The sequence below is a fragment of the Amblyomma mixtum genome, chromosome 4 (genome assembly GCF_055824585.1).
Source record: "Amblyomma mixtum isolate Tamu chromosome 4, ASM5582458v1, whole genome shotgun sequence".
Classification (NCBI taxonomy): Eukaryota; Metazoa; Arthropoda; class Arachnida; order Ixodida; family Ixodidae; genus Amblyomma; species Amblyomma mixtum.
In genome coordinates, this window is record NC_143015.1 from 85845466 (window position 1) to 85858348 (window position 12883).

The 12883-nt window shown below is 49.3% G+C and overlaps 1 protein-coding gene across 1 annotated transcript in view; it reads left to right on the forward strand.

Moving 5' to 3' along the window:
• Positions 1–12883, forward strand: part of LOC149347291 (uncharacterized) — a 54040-nt gene that overhangs the window by 10582 nt on the left and 30575 nt on the right. Inside the window, exons 3-4 of the mRNA XM_089586987.1 lie at positions 10017–10170; positions 10835–11038. Coding sequence (XP_089443113.1) covers positions 10017–10170; positions 10835–11038 — 358 coding nt within the window. The remainder of the gene's footprint in view (positions 1–10016; positions 10171–10834; positions 11039–12883) is intronic.

The window sequence follows — 12883 nt, forward strand, 5'->3', positions numbered from 1 at the left end:
TATGTCTCAAGCAGCCAAAAGGAGCCAACCCTATTACTTCGGCGTCAAATTTGTAGCCATTGCATTAAATTAGATTAAAAGAACTCTTTATATCTAGCGTCAGTCTATGGTAATCTAAATATTTGATGCCGCAGCGCGAGGGTTGTTGGTGTGCACTTTCTACAAAATAAAACTGGGAGCCTCGAACGTTGACGTACAACTTTTGTGAAAAATAACCAGGCTGCGCGGTTTGCTTCTCAGTCGTAGATTAAAGCTATTAGGGAGTTTTAGAATAAGAGGCTTCAAGCTTTGGGGCCTCGAAGTGCGCATGCGCAGAACGCAAGGCCCGCCTTGCGTCTTGGGTTAACGTTAGCCCCAACGTGCGCCCCGACGCCGCTCTACGTTCAGGCAACATGGCGGCACCCATCTAAGCGTAGCCTCTCGCTTCACCACCGATTCGTCGTTGTCGCTACGCTGTGCCCCACGTTGACGGCAAACTAAAGGCCCAAGAAGCTTTCGCTTTGTGTGAACTTGCCTGCATCACAAAATTTGAGCGATAAAAGACCCAGATTTTCAGATTGCTTCCGCGTTTACAGGGCTGCTAGCGAGTGCGCATTGTTTGGTCGCCATGGGGATGGCGGGACGGTCTAATGTGTCGTGTTCATTGTGTATCTCAGTCATTTCATCGAAAAAATTCTCATATGAACACTAAGGGCAACCGCATGCAAGCTATCATAGAGTGAAAACACCTAAGAGTTCACAAGTAGGGAATGAGAAACCGGTCAATAGTATGTCTGCCTTTTTTGCACCGTATCAGTATATAGCCTGCTAGCTTTTCGGGCTAACTTCTACTACTTGAAGTTTCTCAGCATTACGTCAAAATAGATTAGTTTCTCCTCTACCGATACGGGGGCTGTTCCTGGGCACTAGTGTTTACGAACCCAAAGCGACCGTAGGTAAACCACGAGCTCAGTGGTGAGCTAAAGGTATGGTGACATGGTGGTGACGACAAGGCGAACTAAACTGCAGCATTCAGGCTTCCGTAAAGTTCTAAACTTCAAAACAAAGAGCTTATTTGGCCGGTCTTGATTCCTCGAAAGGAAGCTTTGCGGTGACGATACCGGCCCGTTCACTCGAACCTTCGCTATAGCTTCGTGGTTATGACTTTTGGCTGTTGGTCTCAACGTCGTGCGAGGGAATCCCGGCCGCGGTGGCCGAATTTCAGCGGAGGCAAAATGAGAAAACGACCGAGAAATGTGCGGCGTCGATGCGCGTTTAACAAGCGGACGTAGTAAATGTTGATAAGGAGTCATTTACTGCATGCCGCCCCTCGCATTCAATGTGAAGTTTTTGGACGTTGACTTCACCATACCATACCATACCATACCGTACCATACCATACCACACCATATCATACCATACCATACCATACCATGCCATACTATTCCATACCATACCATACCATACCACACCATCCCATACCATAACATACCATATCATACCATACCATACCATACCATGCCATACTATTCCATACCATACCATACTACACCATCCTATACCATGTCATACCATACCACACCATCCCATACCATACCATACCATACCATACCATACCATACCATACCATACCATACCATACCATACCATGCCATTCCATAAAAGGTAGGTCTGGCCGTAACCCTAGGTCGTGTTCGACCTAAAAAAGAATAAACGATGGCCGCGAATTTCCGGTATAAGGCCCTTAACACGCCGGCGTTCCTCTGGAACATAGTATAAACAGCCGCGCCTCATTCTGGTTGTCTAGACCGCTCTCGTTACAGTTTCGCGTAGCTAAGACAAAGGGACCCGGTCACGTGACCGCAGCGATAAGTACAAGATATAAAAAGAAACAAACAAGCAAGCAAACTACATTTTGGGGTAGTGTGCTCAAAAAAGTTTCCGCCTCCGCCAAAACTGACCAGGATTCATTGCTTGCTGCTTACTAGTATAGTGAAGTCCTTAAGACTTCTTTAAAGATAAAAAGTTCTTTAAAGGTGAGGAAAAGTTTTGGCTTTACCTTACTCAGATTTATAGTTCGCGAGGTGATGTAAACATTACATTTCGCAAAGACGGTAGGTTATACATATTTCGAGCGGCATAGCCTCAACATACGCTGTAGGGACCACGACATTTACATGCATTTCGCAATTGCGTTGTTTTTTCTTCTGAAAAAAAACTTTTTCATTCACTGCATGTGTTGTGGTACCTAGACAAAGAATGGCTTCAGCACAGCTGGAAAATTATTTACGATCGTTGGTTCATACTGCTGAAAGCCGCCCGCATATAGCTCGGCGAAGAATAGCAAACGTTCCGTGGATTTTCCAGCTACAACAGAAAAATGAAATGATGCGATTCCACACTTCTGGGCACGGCACTATATTTAGCATTGTATTGTTTGTGGAGGTTCACTATTTGACGGAGGAGGTCATACGTGAAACAGCGGGAAAAAATTGAGAACGACTGCTCTGTACTATGGAAAACAGAGCGATAACTGTTAATGCTGTGGTGTTCCCCTACCTACGGCAGGCGCGTCCGGCTTGGCGATGTTACGCTTTCAGACAATGACACGATGTACCGGATGCAGCCAGCGCCACTCGGCAAGCGCCAATTCCGACATTGGTGAATGTATTCTTTGTACTTCTTTTATGCTGTCCCTGATTTAGTTTTTGCGCTGACTTCCATACAGCAGCGTCGACGTCGCGCAGAGCACCTATTTCTCGCCGATCGCGGTGGCCCCGCAGGACCGTTTCCTGTTCTCCGTGAATCCATGACACGTGGCCTGTGAATCCACGATACTTGGAGGCAGCTGCTACGCCGCGTTGGACCAGCTGGGTTGGGCTATGGGCGCGCCGAATTAGCGCCTGAAGCGTCATCGCCAACATGCCATGAGTCGTATGACAGACCACCACCGACGCTCAGCCACGTGCCGAGGGCGTGCAGTAAAACCTCGCGGAAGAAAAAAAACAAGAGCCATATGCGCGACATCCGGCCGCGACCCCGACATGAATACGCGGAATCAAGTGATTTAGCTGCATCCATAGCGTGCGACGCATAGGAGATGCGCACAGTTGCGGCGCGTCGATAACACACATGCACACAAGACATGTTGCCACAGTGAGCTAACTGGCTACGCAGCGCGTGTTCTTGTCTTTTCTTAAAATGCTTCCCCTGCCACGTTCTCCACGAAACGTACCCCAGTTACTAAGCCCGACTAGCAGCCCGGGATGTCCTCCTCCCCGCCCCTGTTTCGTCTCGTTGTCCAGTGAAGTGACGCATGCCAGTGTGAAGGGAACAATGCCGTGCTGTTTATTCATCGAGCATATTTAAAGAGAAATAGTGGCAAGGGGGTTAAGAAAGAGGGGACACAATATGAAGTCAGGGCGAGGGCACAGCGCTATCTTGCGCACGCAGGTTGCGATACGATACATCCTCCTCCGTCACAGTTTTTCGCAGCACATTTAACGCTGGTGGCTGATTTGCTTGAAGTTCTCGTCGTAATGAAGGCGGTCAAGCGGCTTTCTCACACGTGCGGACCGGCGGGGTTGCTGGGGCGCCGGACTGGTGTCTCTGGTCGGCATAACCGGAGCCGCTGGTGCCGGTGGTAGGGTTGACGACTCTTCCCGGGCTAAAATGCTGTCATCGCTAGATTCATCGCTGTCTGAGGCCTCAGTGTCAAACTTCTCCTTTGTTGCCAGTAAATGTTGTCGATTGCGCCGCAACGTCTTGCCATCATTGGTTTGCACGTAGTAGGAGCGAGGAGCTGCCGCTGCAGTTACCTTGGCCTTGCGATCCCACGTTGTCCCCTTAATGCGCACGACGTCGTCTTTTTGAAGTGGGACCAGGCATCGGGTGGCGTGACTCGCCTGCTCATGTTTCTTGACCCGTGTAACAGCCTGACGTCGAAAGTCTGGCAAAGTCGTGCGCAGGGTCCTCCCTTGGAGCAGTTCGCCGGGCGACCGGCCGTCTTCCAATGGGCTTGATCTGTAATTGAGCATACCAAGCCAAAAGTTTTCATTCGCCTCTGTGGTTTTCTTGAGGATACGCTTTACTACTTGCACTCCCTTTTCGGCCAGCCCGTTGGACCGAGGAAACATCGGGCTTGACGTAACATGTTTGAAGTCGTACAGCTCAGCGAAAAGAGCGAACTCATGGCTGGAGAACTGTGGGCCATTATCTGTGCATACCTCCATCGGGATTCCGAATCGTGAAAACATGGCCCCAAGTTTTTCGATGACGCCGGATGCCGTTTGGTCGCAGAGCTCCTCGACATCTGGAAAATTCGACATGGCATCGTAAGCAATGAGGTAGTATTTTCCGCCATATTGAAATATGTCGACACCAACGCGGTACCAGGCTTGGGTTGGAGTGGCGCGGAGCATCAGTGGCTCTGATGGTTGGTTATAAGCATACTTTCTGCAGGTTGAACAACCCTCAATCATCGATGCAACGTCACTGTTGATGTTTGGCCAGTACACCAGCTGCCTTGCCCTTGCTCTGCACTTCGCAATGCCAAGATGCCCAGCATGAATGCGTTTCAATGTCTCGGCCCGCATGCTTCGAGGTATAACGACCTTCGTTCCTTTAAACAGTATTCCACCCACTACTGAAAGTTCAGCAGCCACAGATTTGAGCGGACCTTCAACCGTGACCCCGTCTGCGAGGTTCTGCATCACCACTTTGAGATAGGTATCAGCTCCCGTCTCACGCGCAAGTAGTGCAGCTGTTCTGTCACTCACCAGTGCAGACAAAATGCTGATGGCATGGACTTCAACATCTTCTGTCTCCGAGTGGCTGATGTCAGCAGGACCCGCCGACCTTGAGAGCATGTCTGCCAACTGCATCTGTTTACCCGGAACAAATGTTAGAGCGTAATCATATTTCAACAGTCTCAGGAAAAACCGCTGCAATCTCGGCGGCATGTCTGCTATGGCCTTTTTTGATATATTTATTAGCGGCTGATGGTCACTTTCAAGCAAGACTGGGCGACCGTATGTGAAGTGGTCAAACTTCTCACAGCCAAATACGAGAGCCATCGCTTCTTTTTCGATCTGTGAATAGCGCTGTTCACACTCTGTCAGTGTTTTCGACGCGTAAGCGACTGGCCTCCAATTTACGCCGTGCCGCTGTAGCAGAGCTGAACCGATGCCGTTCTGTGACGCGTCTGACGTCACTTTTGTTTCTTTCTGTGGGTCAAAAATTGCGAGTAATGGTGCCTTGGTGAGCGCGTCGCATATATCTTTCCACTCTCTCTCGTGATTGGCCGTCCATTCGAATAAAACATTTTTCTTTAGAAGAGAGCGGAGAATTGGTGTTCGCAGAGCTAGGGATGGCAAGTACTTGCTGAAGTAATTTACCACCCCGAGCAACCTGTGTACTGCCTGTTTGTTTTGTGGTTTTGGCATGTTCCTTACGCTTTCGACCAGGGCCGGACTAGGGCTTATTCCTTCGCTGCTGATCACGTCGCCTAAAAATGCTATTTTTTCGGCGCCAAACTCGCATTTTGCAACATTGAATGTCAGGCCTGCAGCTTCAGCTGCTTTTAGTGCACATCTTAGTCGTTCATCGTGCTCTTCTCTGGTAGTGCCCCAAATGAGAACGTCATCCACGTACACCCGTACTCCAGGAACACCGTCAGACTTCATTCAGCGCCTTTTGAAACACCTCGCTGGCGGACGCGAGCCCGAAAGGAAGCCGGAGAAAGCAGTACCGGCCGAAGGGCGTTGCGAACGTACAAAGTTTCGACGACCGCTCCTCAAGCGGGATCTGGTGAAAGCCCGCATTTGCGTCTAGACGAGAAAAGAACTTAGCTCCCGCTAACTCCGCCTCGATATCTTCCCGACGCGGCATCTGGTAGTGCTCTCTTTTCAGGCTGTCGTTGATCCTTCTCGGATCCATGCACACCCTCATTTTTCCGTCTTTCTTGCGTGTAATGACTAGTGGGCTTACCCAGTCGGTTGGGTCGCTGACCTTTCTGATGATTCCTTCTTTCTCCATTCGCTGTAGCTCAGTACGCAATGGCTCCTGTAAGGCAATGGGCACCCTCCGAGCAGCTTGAACGACGGGCACAGCGTCCTTGCGCAGCAGTATCCTGTATTCACGTTGTAAGCACCCAGTTCCTTGAAAGAGCCCAGGGTACTCCCTAGCCACTTCATGAGAAGAGGTCGAGGTGACGGTGTCCACTGTGCGGCGAAGTAGACCTAGCAGCTCGCTGGCTTGAAGTCCCAAGATGGCCTGGTGGTTTTTCTTGACTATGAAGAATTCAGTGCAAATTTTTCGTTCACCTACTTGCACCGGCGCTGAGCACGTGCCGCAGTGTTTGATGATACCACCTCCGTACGACCGCAGAACGGCACCACTGGGCTTCAGTGCACCTGCATTTAACGTCCGAAAGAGTGACATAGGTACAAGATTCGCCTGGGAGCCAGTGTCGACCTTGAACGTCACCTCCTTGCCGCCAAATTTGGCCTTCACACACCAGTCGCGGTTGCTTATGACACTGCCAATGGCTATGTCCAGAACGTCAAAATCGTCACCTTCGTGCTGTACTTCTTGAACGTGGGCATTCGCTCTGCAGCACGATGCGAAGTGGTTGGGCCTGCTGCACGAATAGCAAGTTTTGCCATAGGCAGGGCACTGTCGTGGGGCGTGAGTGCGGTCGCATCGACTGCACCTGGAAACTCGCCTCGAGAGCTGTTGTAGCTTCACTCCGGTTCTACTCGAAGAGACAGCGTTGATCTCGGACAGTTTCTTTGTTCGACTCCAGAACTCGTTCTGACGTGCTGATGTTTCTGCCGCCTTGCACAAATCTACGGCTTTTCCCAGAGTTAGCTTCTTTTCCCGCAGCATTTTTTCTCGCAGTTTTGGAGAGTTCGTGCCGAATACAATTTGGTCGCGAACCATATCGTCTGCACTTGTCCCAAAGTTGCAATTCATGGCCTGCTTTTTTAGGTCGCGAAGGAACTGTTCGAATGGCTCTGCTTCGCCTTGGATCCGTGAACGAAACACATACCGTTCGTGTACTTCGTTCTGTTGCTCGACGCAGTATTCCTCGAACTTCGCAATGACGGTGGCGTAGTCTTCTCTGTCTTCCCCGTCGGCAAACAAAAAATTATTGAACACTTCAATTGCATCCTCACCGGCCACGCTAAGGAAGAGTGCAGTTTTTGCTGCTTCTGATGCTGGCTTGCTGGCAGTGGTTTTTTCTGCTTCTGATGCTGGCTTGCTGGAACTGGACGTTGCTTGCAAAAAGAGTTCAAATTTCTGTTTGAACAACTTCCAACTTCGACCGCCGTCTCCTGTTAGACGCAGTGGTTCTGGCGGCCTTAGGCGCTCCATTTCTTGCTTTCAGCAGCACGCCGCCGGCAGCCGTTCCAGGTCCTAGGTGCAGGGGCGTTCCTTAGGCCGAGCCTTATCCCACTTCTGACACCATGTTTCGTCTCGTTGTCCAGTGAAGTGACGCATGCCAGTGTGAAGGGAACAATGCCGTGCTGTTTATTCATCGAGCATATTTAAAGAGAAATAGTGGCAAGGGGGTTAAGAAAGAGGGGACACAATATCAAGTCAGGGCGAGGGCACAGCGCTATCTTGCGCACGCAGGTTGCGATACGATACAGCCCCTAGCTTCTGCAGTGCTCCTCCCTGCATCGTCACACCGAGCGCTGGTGGTGGTTCTCTCCCTCCACCGTAGCTTCCCTAATCGTGGGCGGTGAGGACGGCCTACAACGCTGGCTTTAAGGACATCCCATAAACACCTAAATCTTCAGAAACATATCCGAAATGCGTAGTGTTAGGTGTGTTTTTCCGTATAGGAATTTTATAACGCTAAAACCCAACGAGCCCCGCCGCGGTGGCTCAGTGGTTACGGCGCTCGGCTGCTGGCCCGAAAGACACGGGTTCGATCCCGGCAGCGGCGGCTGAATTTCGATGAAGGCGAAATTCTAGAGGCCCGTGTGCTTTGAGATGTCAGCGCACGTTAAAGAACCCCAGGTGGTCGAAATTTCCGGAGCCCTCCACTACGGCGTCTCTCACAGCCTTAGTTGCTTTGCCCCAATAAACCAAACCAAACTAAAATCCAACGCTTTTCACTGGCACACTCTGAAAAAATGCAGCGCTCTGTAGACACCCGTGTCAGTCGACAATATTTTCAAGGAGGCGATTTCTCATAAAATTGCTTTTTTGATGTCGAGGTCGAGGCGTGCACATAGCCATCTCTTGTTCTTCTCTTCATGTCGTATATGTAGTGCATGTTGACTCTAACTGGCGTCTACGAAGGCTCTTGTGAATACGATGGCCCTAAGAAAACAGAGTCGTTTTTACTGATTACACAATTTTCGTAGAGTAAGCAGATAATGTACAGACGACATACACACGCCCTCAGAATTATGTCAGAATGTCAGACTTCTCTCTGTGCAGTTGTCACAGTGAAATAAGTTGCTAAAATTGCACGAAAATAACACAATGAACACAAGAGGGTAATACTTATTGTACTCCGGAGAGTTATGATAAGCATATAATTATATGAAGTCTTCAACAAATGCTTATTTCAAATGCTTCGCCTCTGGTTGAGACCTTACCAGGTGGGCATTGCATATATCATACATAGCAAAGGATAACATTTCTAAAAGCGGCTGTGCAAAGGAAAACTATAATCTAGACGAATCATAGCACAGGAAAACTTAAAAGAAGTTTGACAGATTTCCACAAGCAATCCAAAGAAAAAAAGGCATGCTAGTTCAGAAACATAAACATAATATAAACATGGGCACAAAACAACGTATACTCCTTGAAATAGACAACAATTAAGAAAAGCTTTCTTACCAACCCTATAGTTTTAAAACATACCTTACAGATGAGAACAAAAATTTGAAAATGAATCAGCTTTAGTTATAGATGCGTCTAGACGGTTCCATTTTTTCATTACTAGCGGGAAGAAAGAATCTTTTAAAGTGTTTCTGTGAAAAGGATATTCGGTTAGCATACACGCGTGTTGTTTTCTTAATGCACGTTTTTGTGACGGTGAAATGTACTTTGATGAATCGATCTTAACAGTGTTTTTAAGAATCCGATAAAGGAATTGTAGTCGCGCACGCTTTGCCCTTGTTGATAGGGTTTCGAGCTCGGAGATTACAGCTAGTTGTGTTGGTGTGGCAGTTTTTTTGTACTTGTTTTGAATAAACCTAACTTCTTTACGTTGAATTCTTTTACGTCGTGACACATTGGTTACTCAATGAGGAAACCAAACAGTGTTAGCATATTTTAGAAGAGATCTAACAAACGTTTTATAAGCTAAATATTTATTTCAAGTACTACCACTCTGGTTTACTAAGCTTAGTGAAAAAAAGGGTCCTTAATTGAAATACATCACTCAGACATCAATGAGGTGGTGTCTTAAATGTGGCGTATGCTTTGGCCAACAGTTTTGACTCAGAATAAGAAACTAGAAAGTGATTACGGCGAGTACTGCCTGCCCAGGGGCCTTATTTTGTAACGCTTCATTGTCGTCGTTTTGTCCCGATGCCGATCATGACCTGTCCAGACGTGGCGCCACTAATAGCCCCCCCCCCCCCCCTTAGTGCCGCCCCATCCAGTCTGGCCCTGTCATAGGGACTACACTGTGCGAACGCGTCACACAAACACCGGTTAGTCTCTTTCCTGACGCGGAAGTAGCAAGAGAAAGGTGGGCAGGCAGAAACATTGTGCCATTCTGCTTCGTCTTTCTTCGGCGTCGGCGCCAGTTCACTGTTGCAGCCTTGCGGTGGGACTCGTTTATGAAAGTCAATTGCATCTTGGGCGTATTTCTGCCGGGAGCAGTATATGATATCATGCCACGAGGCATACGTTATCCGGAGAGCGATCAGTGGCAGAGGACCGAATGAAGAGAGCATGGAACTAAACGTTAAAATACGGTTCCACGATATCTTTTGAGAGTGAGCGTCTGGGCTTAGTTTGCGCCATACTACTTAAATTGACCATGATACTTGGTTTTTCCGTGCTAGCGGCCGAAGCCCAGCCGCCCTGAGCCTCGAACAGGTGCGGTCCCGCAGCAGCGCCAAAGGTGGCCTCCTGAAGAACACGGAAGGCCTGAATGCGACGGTGCCAGGCGCAGCGAAGGCCTGGTCTTATATCGCCAACCGCTTCGGCTCTGGAAAGGTGCGTCCACGAAATTTTAGCGGTTGGTACTACGTTCTAAGGTACCGCATTGGCCCGTCTCGCGGAGCAGCCAGTATGAGCGCGCTGCATTCACACCAAAGGAAGGCTCATGTAGACGTCACGTGGGGTTCTAGTGACGCCATGGCGTGATAACAAGGTCACAGCTTGCTTATGTGGCGTGGTTGCCGCAGTGCTGGCGTCATTGTCTCCTGACGCGGAAAGAGACGCCGCTGCTCCATTGCTTAAGGTTTTTGCGTCGCGCGTGTCCTCGAGAGCGCAAACATTTAGCCCACTGCGATGCCGAACTGCGTAGCATAGAATTTGAGAAGCAACTGTGCGCTGCACAGGCCCCAACAGTCAGACAGGTGCTGCTGATTTCTCGCATTACGCCGCATGCGAAAAGTTTAGCAAATTTCATTAGGGTACTCGGCTGGTGACATGAAAGAAGAGGGTTCTATCCAGGTCACGGCGGTCGCATTCCGACTGCCGAAATTGCTAGAGGCCCGTGTGCTGTGTGCGATGTCAGTGCACGTTAAAGAACCCCAGGTGGTCGAAATTTTCCGGAGCCTCCCTCTACAGCGTACCTCACAGCCTGAGTAGCTTTGGGACATAAAGTTCATAAATTAAATGAAACCAATTTTTCTTGCTTGGGCGCGCCACGCAGCTGAGCCTGAGTGAGCTGTTCGAGCCTGCCGTCCTCTGCGCCGAGCATGGCTTCCCCATGGATCACACGAAGCAAGGAATTTGGGCCCTGAGGCATGGAGTTCTTCAGCGAATTCCCGGTGGCAGCTACTTCCTGGACAAAGGCTGCCGGATTCCGGGGCTCGGACAGCTAATCACCAACCGACCTCTGGCTGCTCTTCTCAGGGTTAGTAATGTCGGCACCTCTGCGCAGCTTAGGCAACAATCTGGAGGGAATTTTGCTGCACATCATTTCCACATTTAATTTTCCCGAGAATATCTTATAGTGACCAGTCTGTGATGTGTCTATTGGTCGGTTTATATGAAAGAAGGTTCTTTTCTCGGTTCCTCACGGCGAACAAACGACATTCACGGCAGGGTGTCATGATTTATGGTTTTATGGGGTTTAACGTCCCAAAGCGACTAAGGCTATGAGAGACGCCGTAGTGAAGGGCTCCGGAAATTTCGACCACCTGGGGTTCTTTAACGTGCACTGACGTCGCAGAGTACAAGGGCCTCTAGAATTTCTCCTCCAAAGGAAGTCAACCAGAGCGGCCGGGATCGAACTTGCGTCTTTCGGCTCAGCAGCCGAGCACCATAAACACTGAGCCACCGCGGCGGTGCAGGATGTCATGTGTCAGGGGTATGGAGCGGTTCTGTTTGGACAGGACAGATTGAGCGATGGGACACGGAAGAAGAGCGACGAGTGTTTGCGGGTGCTTTAGTTCAAGCGGGCGTACCCAAATAAAAGCGGCAGCTCCGGTTTCCATACAGGATTCACTTCGGGGTTCGCAGGCCAGGACGTGGGCCATGCGACGGCTGGTGGTACACCCGTGTACGCACTGAGCGTTAGACAGATGAACTTTATGGAGTGACAGATAGGCTTACTGTTACCAATGCGTTTTGCCCGCAACGTTTTCCAGATACAGGCGTGACTGTTACGCGATATACTAAGTACGACATTCATTGGCCTTTTCATGTATTGAATAGGTTCGCTGCCCTAGCAGTGAAATGGTTCTGGGTGGGTAAGTAGAGCAGTTGTGCAGGCCTGAGTTGAAGAGAAAAGAACTTTGAAGGGAATGCGAAAAAGGCAAACGAAAGAATAAGCATTTCGACAATGGATACCCGGAAAATAAAAAAAAACTCATTAACGGGACAGTGGGAAAATTTGAAGCTGGCCTCTATCCAGACACCGCCATGTGCTCATGACAAAGAGGCTACTTTCATGAGAAACAGAGCTTTTATAGGCTAACAAGTATCAAAAGATGACGTACAGGTCCCTTTGTCGCCACTGGCTATTTTTACAAGCCAACTAAGATGAAACACAAATTTAAGGAACGTATCTGCGAGAGGCTCCACCGCCATTCAATTTGACTCAGTGATCGGGGAGTCCAGTTTGCTCAATGTCACGAGGTTGAATCGAGTAACGGAAAATTTCGTCATTAATATTTTATAAGCAAAACATTCGTACTTTGCAGTAGGGAAAACGGCAACATAGCCGCCTGGGGCACTAGATCCTGTATTTGCTGAGACCAAAATTGCATGGAGTCGTTCTGAGTGTCCGCTTAAGCAGCTTGTATACGTGATGATTAGCGCAAAAAAAAAGTTGACTAGTAAAATGGGGAACCTGCGCTGACGTTTGCCGTGTCGATTGCAGCGCCGTAACACACAGCATAGCGAGAGGAGAAAGCAGTGTCTGGTGCACTCGTAGTGCTATTCCACGCCACCTTCCTGAGCTTATTGGCGTGACCTTCTGCGCTCTGTCGAAGCCACACGTGGTGCGTGTCAGTTATCTGGGTTATATCTGCAGAAGCGAGGCACATAGTGCTATCAACCAAACGCGGGCTTCTAATCGTTCAGAATGTGCCCTCGCGTTTGTAGCGGCCCAAGCGACTGACGGTAGCAGTTTTTAGTCGAATAGGGGAACAACTGCAGTGCCACCTGGGCAGCGCAGGCTCCCCATAAGCGCTACCAAATGCTGGCCCGGACTAATTTCGCGTAGGCAAAATCAGCGTCGCCATTTCATGTTAAA